This window comes from Schistocerca serialis, chromosome 4 (assembly GCF_023864345.2).
Source record: "Schistocerca serialis cubense isolate TAMUIC-IGC-003099 chromosome 4, iqSchSeri2.2, whole genome shotgun sequence".
In the NCBI taxonomy this organism is placed as follows: Eukaryota; Metazoa; Arthropoda; class Insecta; order Orthoptera; family Acrididae; genus Schistocerca; species Schistocerca serialis.
The window spans coordinates 241,683,291-241,699,848 of record NC_064641.1 but is presented as its reverse complement, the minus strand read 5'-3'; the positions used below and the strand labels follow the sequence as shown (position 1 = coordinate 241,699,848).

Below are 16,558 nucleotides of genomic sequence, written 5' to 3'. Positions count from 1 at the left end.
CAGTGACATGGCGCCTCTAACGGCGCGGCCAATCTCCACGACTCTTATTGTTTTGCCGGAATCGCTAAGGAGTACATATTAGTGCTAAAGATCGAAATTTTGAATGCATGATGTGGGTGTCATAATAATAAAGACACGAACTTATTGGAGCTACGTGTTTGCTTTTATCAAGTACAGCAATGGCACCTCTTCTCCTGACAGTGGGACAGTGGTTTGCTGTGCCATTCTCTTATTACCGTTTGATCAAGGCCCACAAGTGTTATGATGCTGAGTTTTCTTCGAAGGATCTTTGTAATTTTTTGAGAAAATTATAGTTCCATAAAAACAACGTTGGTGATATCGTTTGACAGCTACAAACGCTAACAATAACTTGTAAACGTCAGAAAATAAGCCACATTTCCCGCCGTAACTTAGCAGAAAACAAAAGACGATATATTTACTCGGTAAACTGTCACTGGTATTTGTTGAAGGATTATTTGTGAAGACTGTTTCATGTGATCTATAATGAACACACAGACATGAAAACAACACTAAATATTCTACGCATACTCCTAGACTAATGTCGCATCTACACAGGCCTTTATTCCTTGTTTCCAGTTAGTTAATTTAGATATGATACTGAATCACATTTAAAAAAGAATGCCCGAACAGGTACGAGATGAGGCCTCGCGTGTCGACGTTTGCGTTGCTGGTGCTGCTGCTGGTCGCGGCTGGTGGCGCTCACCACAAGCCAAGCCACGCCACGCGGCACGGCGGTCGAGTCAGAGCGTCTCACAGGGCCGGCAAGGCGTCCCCAGTGGCGAGGAGCAAGGGCGCTTCCGAAGAGTCACTGCTGGTCACCATCAAGGACATCAAAGAGATCAAATTCGACTTCGGAGACGATGGGACACTGGAGAAGGAAATGATAGCTACTGGGCGCTACGACCCTAAGATGGTCCGGGGCTATCACTTTACGAGTAAGAATTCTATTCAGGAACACAATTCTCGTATTTCTAATCATTACGTATTTGTTACCACATTGTCCTGTTCATGTTCAAGTAGGTCACAAGAAGACATTAAATCTGTAATATCGTCATTCTATTTTCTACAAACAGTAGTAGAAAAACGGAAGAAGAAGAAGGATATCGCAAAGTGACCACAGATCTGCCAAATTATTTTTAGCAGTATGATTACACTTCATGTGAACAAGCACAGAATGAACCTCTAATGGTAGTGACGGCAAATTTTCCATTTACTAGTGAGGATGAGTACTATGTTTCCTGCCCCAATCATGAGAGGTGCGTTGTTTAGAATATGATATATGGCAAACACAGATACGGCAAGTATGTAGCTGAGTATATCAGTGAGTCACAACTGGGACCAGTCACAATTTTTAAATACCTGTGTAACAATTTGTGGGGATGTAAGACTAGATGATCACATAAACTTAGTTGTAAACAAAGTAGGTGCCAAACTTCTGTTCCTTGGTCAGATATTCGACAAACGGAGTCACTCTGCATAGAAGATTCCTTACAAAACATTCGTATGACTCGTCTTAGAACGTTCCTCTAGTGTGTTGGGCTCATGCCAAAGAGAGCCATGAGCTGATATTGACCAGTAAAACGACGGGGTTCTGGAACGGACGATGATTTGTTTGAGTCACAGAAGAGCGTAAAGAAAATGTTGAAAAACCTGATATGGAATTTGCTTGAAGGCAGACAGAAGCTATCTCCTGAATACTTTTCCACATTCATAAAGCAGTAATAAATCTGTAGTCAATGCAAGTGTCACACCTCTCCACATATCGGTCTCATAGGGAACGAGACGACAAAAAAAAAAAATTGATTCATTTGTGGTAAAGTGCCAACATTTCGGCTCCTATTTGGGGCAACCTTGCGAGCTGTTTATATTTGTAAAGGGTGTGGTATCTAAAAAGGATGTGCAATTGATTACTGAGGAATGGTTCAAATGGTTCAAATCGCTCTGAGCACTATGGGACTTAACATCTGAGGTCATCAGTCCCCTAGAACTTAGAACTACTTAAACTTAACTAACCAAAGTACATCACACACATCCATGCCCGAGGCAGGATTCGAACCTGCGACCGTAGCAGCAGCGCGGTTCCGGACTAAAGCACCTAGAACCGCTCGGTCACAGCGGCCGGCTACTGAGGAATATAAGGTTAAATATAAAGATGTAGTAGTGTAAGATATGCAGCAAGGAAGTCATGGACGAAGAACAGTTCGTCATACTGGTAAAAGAATAATGGTAGGAACTACTTCTACCGAAATTTACACTGCTATGATTTTAATTCTCAGAGGAACTCGAGAGAGCTTACATGAAATGTTATCGTAACAGTAACTTGAAACGGTTTCTTCCCTAGCGTTAGAGTGGATAATGCATTATCGGCTGGAAATGTCTGTGAAGCTCCAACATTTACGAAAGAACTACGTGTTTGCAAATGTATTGCTCTGGATACTTCCGTAGGATATAATTTTCGGCGTGAAACTAACATCATTGTCATAGAACAGATTAGTCAGGTTTGATCCTGTTCTCACATGTATTCAGGATCATTATGATCCAAAGTGAAAGATTTCGATCAGCCTTCCTTGTTATTTTTATTGTAACATAATCAGATTAGACAATACCACCGACGAAATATGTAGGAAAAATGCACAGGTATGGCAAACATATCTTCTATTATAAACTACCGTGATATGGACAATACCATTCGTTGCTTATATGTATATTTCTGGTTTCGAAATACATGATTCTTTATTTATTTGTAAACATTTCTGTATAAATTGATTCAAGCTAACACACTATGTCTAATTCATGTACGCAGAAGTAAAGCAGCCCACAGTCGTAACCTAGAATCAGAGATAAAAGGAGAATCAAAAGCAGGCAGTAGGACAGATTTACTTTAGCTAGTACTCTGCTATGGAAGAATTCAGTATCGTATGATGCCCTTATGGTCATGTTGCACTTGCAATGAATCCTATGTTTATTTCGATAACTGGTTATAAAACACAATATGGTCTGCCTATGTTCGTCGCGTCGCAGTGGACGATCACCAGCGTAACCGCATATTCGTGACGACGCCTCTTGCCCGCCGTGGCATCCCGGTGACGCTGAGCACAATCCCCTATGACGGAGAGCAGTGTCCGCGCCTGAAGCCCTACCCCAGCCTGGAAATCCACCACACCACCGAGGACTCCATCACTGACTGCAACACACAGCTGGTGGACGTCATCAGAACTGCGGTAAGTCTCACGTGGCATGTGCATTCGTACTCCGTACGCGAGTAGTCTGTGTGCTGAAATTTTCTTGGCGTTTCATCCTGATCTCGTTCTCTTTGCATTATTATTCCATTCTCTATGATCTACTTTCATCATCTTTCCTGTCTGACTTTTATCATTTCTCTTTCTTTCCGGAATAAAGCACTAGTACTGAATAAATGATTCTAGTGCTTCTGTCCTATCATGTTGTTAGTGTTCAGTTCATTTTAATGTAACGTTACAGTGTGGAAAACTCTTTTCTCGTATTATTAAATGAAAATGTTCCATTGATAATGATAATTTTGTAGCTATGTTACTTCTTTTATTATTCATAATAAGACTATATGCATCGCTAGTTATATACATATTGACATATGACCTCCAATGTAACGTGCCTGCATGTCAAATGCGGGGCCATAACTTTACTAAGTAAAAAGGATGTGAAAATAAATAAATAAGTAATAACCATTACCCTCCGTGACGTAGTATTCAGGATATTCCAGTTTACTCGTTATTCCTTCACTGCTTCGGCTGTCATGTATGATCTTGAATATATTCTACGACATTTTAACTTCTAGTGTTGCAAAAGTTCAACTTCTGCTTAGATTTGCCTTTGCTTTCGTTTGTATTTTACTTTAATATGAATTTTGTTTTGAAGTTCTCATTGTAAACAGAGGTTCACATTCCTTTCAGAAGTGTCTGACATTTTCACTGTCCCAGTGTCCGCCCCAGGTAGCTGTGTGGAAGCCGGCACGGTTGCTCAGCGCGTTCGGACAGAGGATTAGCTGCCGCCTGTAATAAAAAACTGAGTCAACGGCTCAAGACTGAACTGGAACGCGTGTCTTGGGACATCCGCATTGAACAAATGCAACGTACAGTATCGAATAAAATGAGATCAAAGCTAAAAAAAAAAAGAAAACAGAAAAGAAACAGAAAAGAAGTGATTAGCACGAAGTTATGTCAATCTTAAGGGTCCGGGTTCGGTTCCCGCCTGGGTCGGAGATTTTCTCCGCTCAGGGACTGGGTGTTATGTTGTCCTAATCATCATCATTTCATCCCCATGGACCGCAAGTCGCCGCAGTGACGTCAAATTTAAAGACTTTCACCCGGCGAACGGTCTACCCGACGGGAGGCCCCTGTCACACGACATTTTCATTTACTGTCCCAGTTTCAGTCAATAACTTATAAAAACTCTTCTCGTCACTCATTCTTCTGTCATTTTTGTTACATTACTTAAATTGTAGGCAGGAAACTGGATAGGCCTTATGGACTTATCAGATAAGAACCGCGATACTAAGTTGCAAAGTGAGTAATCTTTTCCTCAGTGCAGTAATCCACGATTGTCGTATAGACTTCTGTCGTCGACAGTTTAAGCTGTGAGTTCTTTCACTTACCATCTGTTTCAGAAAACATGTGCTGATGATGATACGCTATACGCCCTCGACAACGGTGCTTTGGACCTGACAACGAGTCCCAAAAACGTGTGTCCACCAAAAATTGTCATCTTCGACCTGAGGACTGATGAGGTCATCAACTCCATAGTCATCCAGAACACAGCCTGCAACGCATTGTACACCTATTTGTGGGTAAGTATTTATTCGAAAAGAGAATATATTTGTAAATAATCTTCGTTTCATGCCTGAGAATTTATTATAAAACTAAGATGGTTTTGTTATACGCTAATAATATCCACTTGATGACTAGTAGTCTTCTTCTCCACTTCAAGCGTTATACATATCATCTTGCCAAAACACATTTATTCCACGGATTTCCTCTACTTCTTCTCCCTTTGGATTTGTATCTAATGATTAAGAGATGTAATCTTTAATTACATATCCTGCTGATGTGTTCATTCCATCACCTAATAAGAAGATATTATTTCATTTCTAATATCATTATTCTTAATTACGACCATTCTAGTACATCCTTTTACTGACTCATGCCTCATTCCCATTCAATAAAGTAGTGACAGCCACGATATTACAAAATTTTAATCGTGCCTGGTAACTTATTTTGTTTTCTAGGTACGTGTTTACAGTTCCATATATATTTGTGACTGTTGCTAATTTCTTTTTACTAGCGCGCACATACTATGGAATGTACCCTTCGTACCCTTCTTCCCAACAAAAAAACGTAGTGCTGATATTACAAAAGCAGCTACATTTTATAAATTCAGCAGTAATTCCTTATACGCCCCGAGGCTTTCCACTATGTAGTTGACTCACTAAGGCATTTCTGTCCACGGCCAGCTGAAAGACTACCTGACTACAATCAACCAACTAGACGAGTACCAACCAGGTTGCCGCAAGCATTGCAGCACATCATTTGCCTTATTAAATGTAAGAGATGATACGAAGCTTATCACGGATGTACAAGAGGCGTCTATCATGTTCTTCTTAGACGTCAGTAAAATCTGTAACATCGTCGAAATCGATATTTTACTTGCCAAACTAAGCAGCATAAATTTCTGGTAAACTGCAGTGTAATTGTTTCGCTCATACATTACGTCTCGCCAGCAGAGCATTATGTCCGCCACCGTAAAGTCACAATAGAGGTAGGTAGTATCAGGCATCCCCCAGCGTTCCGTATTAGATCTTTACTCTTTTCGTTTTCTCCTACTGCGAATACCACACGTACGCTGATGACCTACAGTTGTATCTAAGTAAAAAGCCAATAATCTTGAAGAAAGCTAGCAAGAGTTCTCCACACCGACCTGTGTGCACTGTCAAAATGGGTGCAGAATATAAGATTACAGCAGAACCAATTTTTAAAAAAAAGGAAGAAAGGGAAAAAAAGCGAGTAGGGTACTGGTTGGTCTTTCTACACTGATTCGCCGGAAATATCGCGAACCCCTAGCGTCTTTAACCCTAAATGGTACACATATCAACCAACATCTCTCCGAGCCCTACAAAAATATAAAAAGTTCTTCCCTTCTATCATGGCTGCCTGTAGACCAGTGCAGAGATTTCCATAACCTCTGTCATGTCTACAGTCTTATCAACGTACACTGTCCCTCATACTTCTCCTCCATCTTAATGCTGATATCTAAAGAACATGGCAGAAACAGCTGTTCCCATCAGCGCAAAATCCTTTTTGTCGCACTACATCGTCCGGCCGCATTGTCAATTTCTTTTCAGTAGCAGGAACGCAATTCTGGAATAAACTCCTGCGTTATTTAGAGATCTGAATAACGTCACCAGCTTCAGAAGACATTTAATCATGTTTCTCCTAAGCAACAATAATGAGTATCATTGTCCCCGTTGCACTGCACCTTCTCTGTTGTTGTTGTTGTTGTGGTCTTCGGTCCTGAGACTGGTTTGATGCAGCTCTCCATGCTACTCTATCCTGTGCAAGCCTCTTCATCTCCTAGTACCTACTGCAACCTACATCCTTCTGAATCTGCTTAGTGTATTCATCTCTTGGTCTCCCTCTACGATTTTTACCCTCCACGCTGCCCTCCAATACTAAATTGGAGATCCCTTGATGCCTCCGAACATGTCCTACCAACCAATCCCTTCTTCTGGTCAAGTTGTGCCACAAACTTCTCTTCTCCCCAATCCTATTCAATACTTCCTCATTAGTTATGTGGTCTACCCATCTAATCTTCAGCATTCTTCTGTAGCACCACATTTCAAAAGCTTCTATTCTCTTCTTGTCTAAACTATTTATCGTCCATGTTTCACTTCCATACATGGCTACACTCCATACACATACTTTCAGAAATGACTTCCTGACACTTAAATCTATACTCGATGTTAACAAATTTCTCTTCTTCTGAAACACTTTCCTTGTCATTGCCAGTCTACATTTTATATCCTCTCTACTTCGACCATCATCAGTTATTTTGCTCCCTAAATAGCAAAACTCCTTTACTACTTTAAGTGTCTCATTTCCTAATCTAATTCCCTCAGCATCACCCGACTTAATTTGACTACATTCCATTATCCTCGTTTTGCTTTTGTTGATGTTCATCTTATATCCTCCTTTCAAGACACTCTCCATTCCATTCAACTGCTCTTCCAAGTCCTTTGCTGTCTCTGACAGAATTACAATGACATCGGCGAACCTCAAAGTTTTTATTTCTTCTCTATGGATTTTAATACCTACTCCGAATTTTTCTTTTGTTTCCTTTACTGCTTGCTCAATATACAGATTGAATAACATCGGGGAGAGGTTACAACAACCCTGTCTCACTCCCTTCCCAACCACTGCTTCCCTTTTATGTCCCTCGACTCTAATAACTGCCATCTGGTTTCTGTACAAATTGTAAATAGCCTTTCGCTCCCTGTATTGTAACCCTGCCACCTTTAGAATTTGAAAGAGAGTATTCCAGTCAACATTGTCAGAAGCTTTCTCTAAGTCTACAAATGCTATAAACGTAGGTTTGCCTTTCCTTAATCTTTCTTCTAAGATAAGTCGTAAGGTCAGTATTGCCTCACGTGTTCCAGTGTTTCTACGGAATCCAAACTGATCTTCCCCGAGGTCGGCTTCTACTAGTTTTTCCATTCGTCTGTAAAGAATTCGTGTTAGTATTTTGCAGCTGTGACTTATTAAACTGATTGTTTGGTAATTTTCACATCTGTCAACACCTGCTTTCTTTGGGATTGGAATTATTATATTCTTCTTGAAGTCTGAGGGTATTTCGCCTGTCTCATACATCTTGCTCACCAGATGGTAGAGTTTTGTCAGGACAGGCTCTCCCAAGGCCGTCAGTAGTTCCAATGGAATGTTGTCTACTCCCGGGGCCTTGTTTCGACTTATGTCTTTCAGAGTTCTGTCAAACTCTTCACGCAGTATCGTATCTCCCATTTCATCTTCATCTACATCCTCCCATTTCCATAATATTGTACTCAAGCACATTGCCCTTTTATAGACCCTCTATATACTCCTTCCACCTTTCTGCCTTCCCTTCTTTGCTTAGAACTGGGTTTCCATCTGAGCTCTTGATATTCATACAAGTCGTTCTCTTATCTCCAAAGGTCTCTCTAATTTTCATGTAGGCAGTATCTATCTTACCCCTAGTGAGATAAGCCTCTACATCCTTACATTTGTCCTCTAGCCATCCCTGCTTAGCCATTTTGCACTTCCTGTCGATCTCATTTTTGAGACGTTTGTATTCCTTTTTGCCTGCTTCATTTACTGTATTTTTATATTTTCTCCTTTCATCAATTAAATTCAATATTTCTTCTGTTACCCAAGGATTTCTACTAGCCCTCGTCTTTTTACCTACTTGATCCTCTGCTGCCTTCACTACTTCATCCCTCAAAGCTACCCATTCTTGTTCTACTGTATTTCTTTCCCCCATTCCTGTCAATTGTTCCCTTATGCTGTCCCTGAAACTCTGTACAACCTCTGGTTCTTTCAGTTTATCCAGGTCCCATCTCCTTAAATTCCCACCTTTTTGCAGTTTCTTCATTTTTAATCTACAGGTCATAACCAATAAATTGTGGTCGGAGTTCACATCTGCCCCTGGAAATGTCTTACAATTTAAAACCTGGTTCCTAAATCTCTGTCTTACCATTATATAATCTATCTGATACCTTTTAGTATCTCCAGGCTTCTTCCATGTATACAACCTTCTTTCATGATTCTTAAACCAAGTGTTAGCTATGATTATGCTGTGCTCTGTGCAAAATTCTACCAGGCGGCTTCCTCTTTCATTTCTTAGCCCCAATCCATATTCACCTACTATGTTTCCTTCTCTCCCTTTTCCTACACTCGAATTCCAGTCACCCATGACTATTAAATTTTCGACTCCCTTCACTATCTGAATAATTTCTTTTATTTCATCATACATTTCTTCAATTTCTTCGTCATCTGCAGAGCTAGTTGGCATATAAACTTGTACTACTGTAGTAGGTGTGGGCTTCGTATCTATCTTGGCCACAATAATGCGTTCACTATGCTGTTTGTAGTAGCTTACCCGCATTCCTATTTTCCTATTCATTACTAAACCTACTCCTGCCTTACCCCTATTTGATTTTGTGTTTATAACCCTGTAGTCACCTGACCAGAAGTCCTGTTCCTCCTGCCACCGAACTTCACTAATTCCCACTATATCTAACTTTAACCTATCCATTTCCCTTTTTAAATTTTCTAACCTACCTGTCCGATTAAGGGATCTGACATTCCACGCTCCGATCCGTAGAACGCCAGTTTTCTTTCTCCTGATAACGACATCCTCTTGAGTAGTCCCCGCCCGGAGATCCGAATGGGGGACTATTTTACCTCCGGAATACTTTACCCAAGAGGACGCCATCATCATTTAATCATACAGTAAAGCTGCATGCCCTCGGGAAAAATTACGGCTGTAGTTTCCCCTTGCTTTCAGCCGTTCGCAGTACCAGCACAGCAAGGCCGTTTTGGTTATTGTTACAAGGCCAGATCAGTCAATCATCCAGACTGTTGCCCTTGCAACTACTGAAAAGGCTGCTGCCCCTCTTCAGGAACCACACGTTTGTCTGGCCTCTCAAAAGATACCCCTCCGTTGTGGTTGCACCTACAGTACGGCTATCTGTAAGGCTGAGGCACGCAAGCCTCCCCACCAACGGCAAGGTCCATGGTTCATGGACCTTCTCTATATATCCTTATTCCAACCTTAGCTAGTGTAGTCTCCTTAGAGTTCCTTTCCACAGAACTCGCTATATCAGAAAAAAGTTTGTATAGTATACTTATAAACTATGTTTATGTTCGCTACTATTATTATTGATATTGTTGTCATTACTATTAGTATTATCATTACTTGTGACAGCGGCAGGAGTAGTAGCAGAAGAACTGTCAGCAATAACATCATTAGTTTATACGTAGTACTTTTTATTCACATTGTCATTAAGGGTACTCGAACCTTTTAATACTGTTTGACGTATTGAAAATGTTATCTTTTAGATAACTATGATGTTAAACAGGTACTGTACAAGTGAAAACTTGGTCAGATTACGAGATGTCCTGATGGCCCTAATGAAATAAGGGTACTCGTAAATAAATAAATAAAGAAGCAAATAAATATATATAGCAGCTTCTCAGTCCAATTCTTCCATAACTGACGTGACTGTGATGGCAACCATGGGAATTTCGTCACATAGTTCCGAATGATATGCAGTTAAAAACTATAATGAACCCGACAAGCAAGCACAGATGCAACGTTGTCTACGTAAGGTTGTAGAATTAGAGGTCTCCCTTATCCCCTCTCACATGTCTGTGATGTTTCGATAGCCTACAGCATCCGGTGATAGGATACGGTAACTTTGGATTAGTGGCTGGCATACGAAAAGGAGCTTTACGAGTATTATTCCTTACGGCTTTAGGGATAGTACCGTAACTCAGCAGTGTGGCTCCTTTATGCTTGCTCACTTCTTGGTTGTTTCTGATTTCCTTCATTCTACAAAATTTATAGCCGATTTGTATATGTCCTCAAGTCATAAACACTTGGTGACTATTGCGGCGCGCGTGCGCACGTGTTTGTGTGTGTGTGTCGGCTCGATGGGGATGGGTGTTCAGGTCTGGTGGACACAGGTCGACGTCCGTCGATCGCGACAACTCCGATCTGTAACTGTTGAAACAAACTCCTCGCTTTGTTTGGCTAGTTTCAGATACTATCTCCCTTTAACAGATATCCGCGTATCGATGGAGCAGCACGCCGGAATGTATAAGCGGCCCTCGCTTACAATTGAAGCAATGGTGTTCGAAGGATGTCTGTCTTCTTCACTGCCACACACAGTGACTGCACCGCTCGGTACTGCAACAACTCCCTTTACCTGAAACAATAAACCAAATATCCTTCGCGTGTTCGCGACCGGCTTATAAGCTTACGCGAAATTTGATAACAGTAGTTCTCTATGCCCAGTTTGCAAATGACTGTTCAAAAGTAGATAATATGATTTCTCGAATTATAAGTTGCACCATTCAAGCCGATGCCACAATATAGTCTTGTGAGGATGTTGATTTGTGAAGTATCGTAGCGTCGTTAAGGCGTCGCTATGGTGCTAATTCAACAACTCCTACGTCGTAAATCCAGAGATAAGGTATTCTCTAAACAACGTACAGAATGCGTCGTATTTCGATGTAAACTTACCGTTCCCTATTAATACTGTCACTAAATCACCTTTTACTTCGGCGTTCTCTCAAGAAATAATCATTTCATGGTTATACAGTAATGTTCCATTAAATAATATAGCCGACACCAAGCATTAACGTTTATTGAACTTCAGAATTATTTAACCATTGCACTTGAAAACACGCCGATCCGTCATTCAGGGAATTTAAGCTATTTGCATCAGCAAACGTCGTACCTGTGAATTCTTCGTGATCCTGTGTAGAAGTTTACTACTCAAGGCTATTTGTAGAGTTTATGTCGGGGGTTGGTATGCTGCTGTAGACTTCAATGTTCGTGACTGTCACAGGTCACGACGGTTAAGTCCCAGAATTAAGTATCTCGCGACTTATTTTTCCTTCACGTATAATAACTGTTCCGTTGTCTGGCTAAATGGTAACTGTTATCTTACACCTGTTCAGAATTCTGACTAGTGAGTCAAGACGATACTGGAAAAGATTTAAAACTCCAGATCGGACTGAAAGAATCTAGTAGCGGTCAATAGGCGTACTGTTATCGCAACGTCTACAGGAGAGAGAATTAACATCTCCATCGAAGTTATACATTGTAGTCGCAGCGAACTTACAGCTCGATGTAGCTACAACTCTCTTCTTGGATAAATGTCATCTCTGATCATTTTGTCTTGTCTGGGTGTTAATCTCCGTAAGACATATATTTTGAATTCTTTATTTACAGTTTCATGCTTCGTATTATCTGATAGTCTTTCATTTAGTTCTTTCCTTGTAATAAACGTTGTTAGTCACATAGTATTTCTGTTAGTCAAACTTTTAATAGTGTTAATACTTTGTTGTCAGTAGCTCCCGTCAAGGTCAGAATAACTATTTGTTATTATATCTTTTGCTACTAAAGAGATGTCATTAGGGAATCTAGATATCTGGGTTGTTATACTTTGTACTCATCAGATTGTACGCAGTTTGCCAATTCACTGTTGAGATGAGAGGGTAAACACTGACAACACTTATGAGCACATAAAAGGATTATATGTGCGGGGCAGGAGTCCACTCTGATGCTCAAGAAGTCAATATATGGTGTGAAGTTGGGGGGTGAGGAGCAGGCTAAGGGAGGTTCATTTTGTTTCTCTTACACATTCTGTATATCGCAGCTGGGGTTTGTGTTCCCTAAGGCCACGAAAATTCAACAGCATTCACCCAAAGTCAACAAAAGGCAGCGATGTTACAGTCCTAGGAGTCACCAATTGTGAGTGCTGATAGGTGCATTACTATCAAGGGTTACCCATATTACTGGCCGAGTACAAATCTGCCCTTATAATCACACTAACATAGTCCACCTTGCGTGCTCTTCATGGAAGAGCTGCCTCAGAATTTTGTCTGTGTCTGTCACCTGAAATATTTGTACACTACCGCCGTCATGAAATCAGTTCTCAGGTCAAGTAGAATTTTGAAACTGGAATAAACCGTAATACAACTGAGCCCCTTTTCATGTTATGCTTTTAACTATTTTTTTATCTACATCTACATGGCTTTTCTGCAAATCACATTTAAGTGCCTGGCAGAGTTTATCCAACCACCTTCACAATTCTCTGTTATTCCAATCTCGTATAGCGCGCGGAAAGAATGAACACCTATACGAGCTCTGACTTCCCTTATTTTATCATGGCAATCGTTCCTCCCTATGTAGGCCAGGGTCCACAAAATAATTTCGCATTCTGAGGAGAAAACTGGTAATTGGAATTTCGTGAGAAGATTCCGTCCGAACGAAAAACGCCTTTCTTTTAATGATGTCCAGCCCAAATCCTGTATCATTTCTGCGACACTCTCTCCCATATTTCGTCATAATACAAAACGTACTGCCTTTCTTTTAACATTTTGGATGTACTCCGTCAGTCCTATCTGGTAAGGATCCCACACCTCGCAGCAGTATTCTAAAAGAGGACGGACAAGCATAGTATAGGCAGTCTCCTTAGTAGGTCTGTTACATTTTCTAAGTTTCCTGCCAATAAAACGCAGTCTTTGGTTAGCCTTCCCCCAAATTTTCTATGTGTTCCTTCCAATTTAAGTTGTTCGTAATTGTAATACCTACGTATTTAGTTGAATTTACGGCTTTTAGATTAGACTGATTTATCGTGTAACTGAAGTTTAACGAGTTCCTTTTAGCACTCATGTGGATACCCCCACACGTTTCGTTATTTAGGGTCAACTGCCACTTTTCGCATCATTCAGATATCTTTTCTAAATCGTTTTGTAGTTTGTTTTGATCTTCTGATGACTTTATTAGTCGATAAACAACAGCGTCATATGCAAACTACCGAATGTGGCTGCTCAGATTGTCTCCAAAATCGTTTATTTAGATAAGGAACATCAAAGGGCCTATAACACTACCTTGGGGAACGCCAGAAATCACTTGTTTTACTCGATAACTTTACGCCAATTCCTCTCTCTCAGGAAATCACAAATCCAGTCACATAACTGAGACGGTATTCCATAAGCACGCAATTTCACTACGAGCAGCTTGTGTGGTACAGTGTCAAAAGCCTTCCGGAAATCTAGAAATACGGAATCGATCTGAAATCCATTGTCAATGGCACTCAACACATCATGTGAATAAAGAGCTAGTTGTGTTTCACAGGAACGATGTTTTCTAAACTCATGTTGAGTGTGTGTCAATAGATCGATTTCTTCGAGGTAATTCATAATGTTCGAACACAACATATGCTCCAAAATCCTGCTGCATATCGACGTTAACGATATGGACAAGAAGATACTTTATTGACAGGGTAGTTAAGAGGGTAGAGGTGTAGTTGACAGAACTGGGATTCACAGACCCCAATAGTCTGTCTGGATTACACATCGACATTCAAGTGAAAGACAGATATACTTTTTTTTTTTTTTGAAACGTTTGCTGGTGCAGTCACATTGTTTTATTGAAAGGGATTTGCAGTTCTTTTTTATTATTTTTTTCAAGCTGTTATGCCAGTCAACAGAGAGTTCTCTATCCTAAGCACTATGTTTTCCATAAAACAAGGATGAGCAGTGTGTTAAAGGACATACACAGACATGAGTTTGTGTTCAGGTGGACGCGTGCCCAGATGGTTGCCTGACGGCCTACAGCTCTGACACCAGAGGCAACGTACTGTCGGTGACGGACCTCACCACAGGGACCACCAAACACCTGCAGAGCCAGTACTTCTACCCCAAGCCCGGCTTCTTCTTCACTAAGGCGGGAGGTCCAGCCTACTACATGCCGGACGGCATCGATGGAGTGTCCGCCGATGAGAGCTGCGATGGCAAACTCTACTTTCAGGCGTTCGCCAGCAACATCCAGGGCGTTGTCGACAAGCAGGTCATCCGAGATGCATGCGACGGGGATGTTTTGGACATCAAGACGCAGGTAACGTCACATGTTCAGCTCTGTCACACGGTACGTGGAGTACTTCCGCACGCAGCGAATACTTGTATTTTTCTATCAGTTTTATCGAACTATTCCTCCTGCAAGCGGCTGCCGCTAGAGGCAGATTGTAAGGTTCTCGCCAACGAGGCTTGACTCTAGTCTGTGAGTACAGTTTTATCGAACCATTCTTCCTGCAAGCGGCTGCCGATGGAGGCATGTGAGTAGGTTGATTGCTATTCCGATGGCCTCAATATGAGTTTAAGCAGATTTGTATCATGCTCAGCTTGTAGCATATTTCACTTGCGAGACCGTGGGAGTTGTCATTGTCTAAGAGAGTGCCTTGGTGATACTCGCAACATTTAAAAAAAAGTCTTATACCCAAATATGAGTAACATCGTCAGCTGGAGGTTCTCTAAATTTACATAACGGTGGTTTTCGTCTTTCTGTCTGGATCCCCATTTTCAGTTCCCCAGTATTTCTGTTACACTTCCATGAGACCTTCACAAACTATTACGATCCTATCATTGCGTCTCTGAATTCTCGCTTGATGTCTTTTTCTCAAGCTGAAATCCTAGCGGCTCACAAAGCTGGACCATTACTCTAGATGTTGTCGCGGTAGGGTATTGTATGTGATTGCCTTCACTAAAGCGCTGCATTTTCGTGCAACCTTTCCAACAAATTTGTCTTTTATTCGCGTCATCTATGTAATACTGCAAGAGTGTATTCTAGATATTCACCACTAATCTTGTAATCAGATACTATCGCGCTATTCCTGTCTGTTCTAGGCACTAAAGGACTGCCACTCGTTGCATCAAGTATATATTTTGTCGAAATGTTTCTGCCTCCAACGTCGGCACTTCGATGAGTTCAACAGCATCATCAATATACCATGTCACAAAGTTGCTGATCTTCACTGATAAATCTTTTACCCTCTTTCGTTCGCTTGAAGTGCATCTGAAATTAATTGCTTTCGTATGGGACATTCACTGTCCTGCAGCATGTACTGGAGTCTATTTAAGAAATGTTCATCTAGTGAGCCATACATCTGAGAAAATACTCTTTACGATCGTGGAAAATGTGGCGTAACCAAAAATGTCACAAATAGTAGTGTTGCTTGCTATTACTTAAGAAATTCGGTAATGTATGGTGCAGGTAGAAGACTGATGTATGTGTTTCAGGTTGATCTGCCAGGAGAAATATCTGGGCCGAGCGGAGTAATAGCGGTGGATCCGAAGGGACAGTTGCTATTCTTCCCTGTGCTAGATGAACTGGCCATCTACTGTTGGAATACGAGCAAGCCTCACGACCAAAAGAACTTTCGCCTGATCATTAAAGACGATGAAAATCTACAGTTTGTCAGCAGCATCAACATAGACCATGAAAAACAAGTACTATATATAATGAGCGATCGATTAACATCCTATCTATCAAATACCACCGACTGCTCTGATGACAACTTCCAAATTTTGTATATTGACATCAAGAATATAGAATGTTAGTTCTATGTGTAACAGATTTTGTTTTGTGATTTCGAAGGAACTTGGTGCCTCGGCAAGATCCATCGGATGTAATTACCATTGTATGATATATTGAGAAGAATGAAATACAGAGACTGCAAAGACTTAAGTCGAATCTAATTTTTTCAGGTTTAAGATGCAGAATAACGCATATTAAAATTTATTGTTTTGTGACAGAGAAAGTGAAAATTAAATCACGCACAATCATCAATTTAAATATTAATCCCTACATTTACACTGAAACACAGATAGTTTAAAACTGGAACATATAGACATTTACTTTAATATCTTCTCTTCCATCAGAAAGAAAGGAAGCAAAGCAGGGT

The 16,558-nt window shown here is 40.8% G+C and overlaps 2 protein-coding genes across 2 annotated transcripts; both read left to right on the top strand.

Moving 5' to 3' along the window:
- Positions 1-658: 658 nt before the first annotated feature.
- Positions 659-14,565, top strand: LOC126474380 (protein yellow-like; the record flags this gene model as incomplete). The annotated part of the gene is made up of 4 exons (XM_050101847.1): positions 659-956; positions 3,043-3,242; positions 4,664-4,843; positions 14,398-14,565. Coding segments are annotated over exons 1-4 (846 nt in total), but the record flags the coding sequence as incomplete, so codon positions are not given.
- Positions 14,565-16,318, top strand: LOC126473619 (protein yellow-like). Its single transcript, XM_050100788.1, has 2 exons — positions 14,565-14,715; positions 15,894-16,318. The coding sequence occupies exons 1-2, from the start codon at positions 14,566-14,568 to the stop codon at positions 16,212-16,214; spliced, it is 471 nt and encodes a 156-aa protein (XP_049956745.1). The 5' UTR covers position 14,565; the 3' UTR covers positions 16,215-16,318.
- The last annotated feature ends 240 nt before the right edge of the window (positions 16,319-16,558 follow it).

Excerpts from the sequence above, each read along its gene's own strand:
- LOC126473619 (XM_050100788.1), top strand. The coding sequence starts at position 14,566 with ATGCCGGACGGCATCGATGGAGTGTCCGCCGATGAGAGCTGCGATGGC. Across the intron at positions 14,716-15,893 it reads TTTTGGACATCAAGACGCAG|GTTGATCTGCCAGGAGAAAT; the intron begins GTAACGTCACAT and ends TATGTGTTTCAG.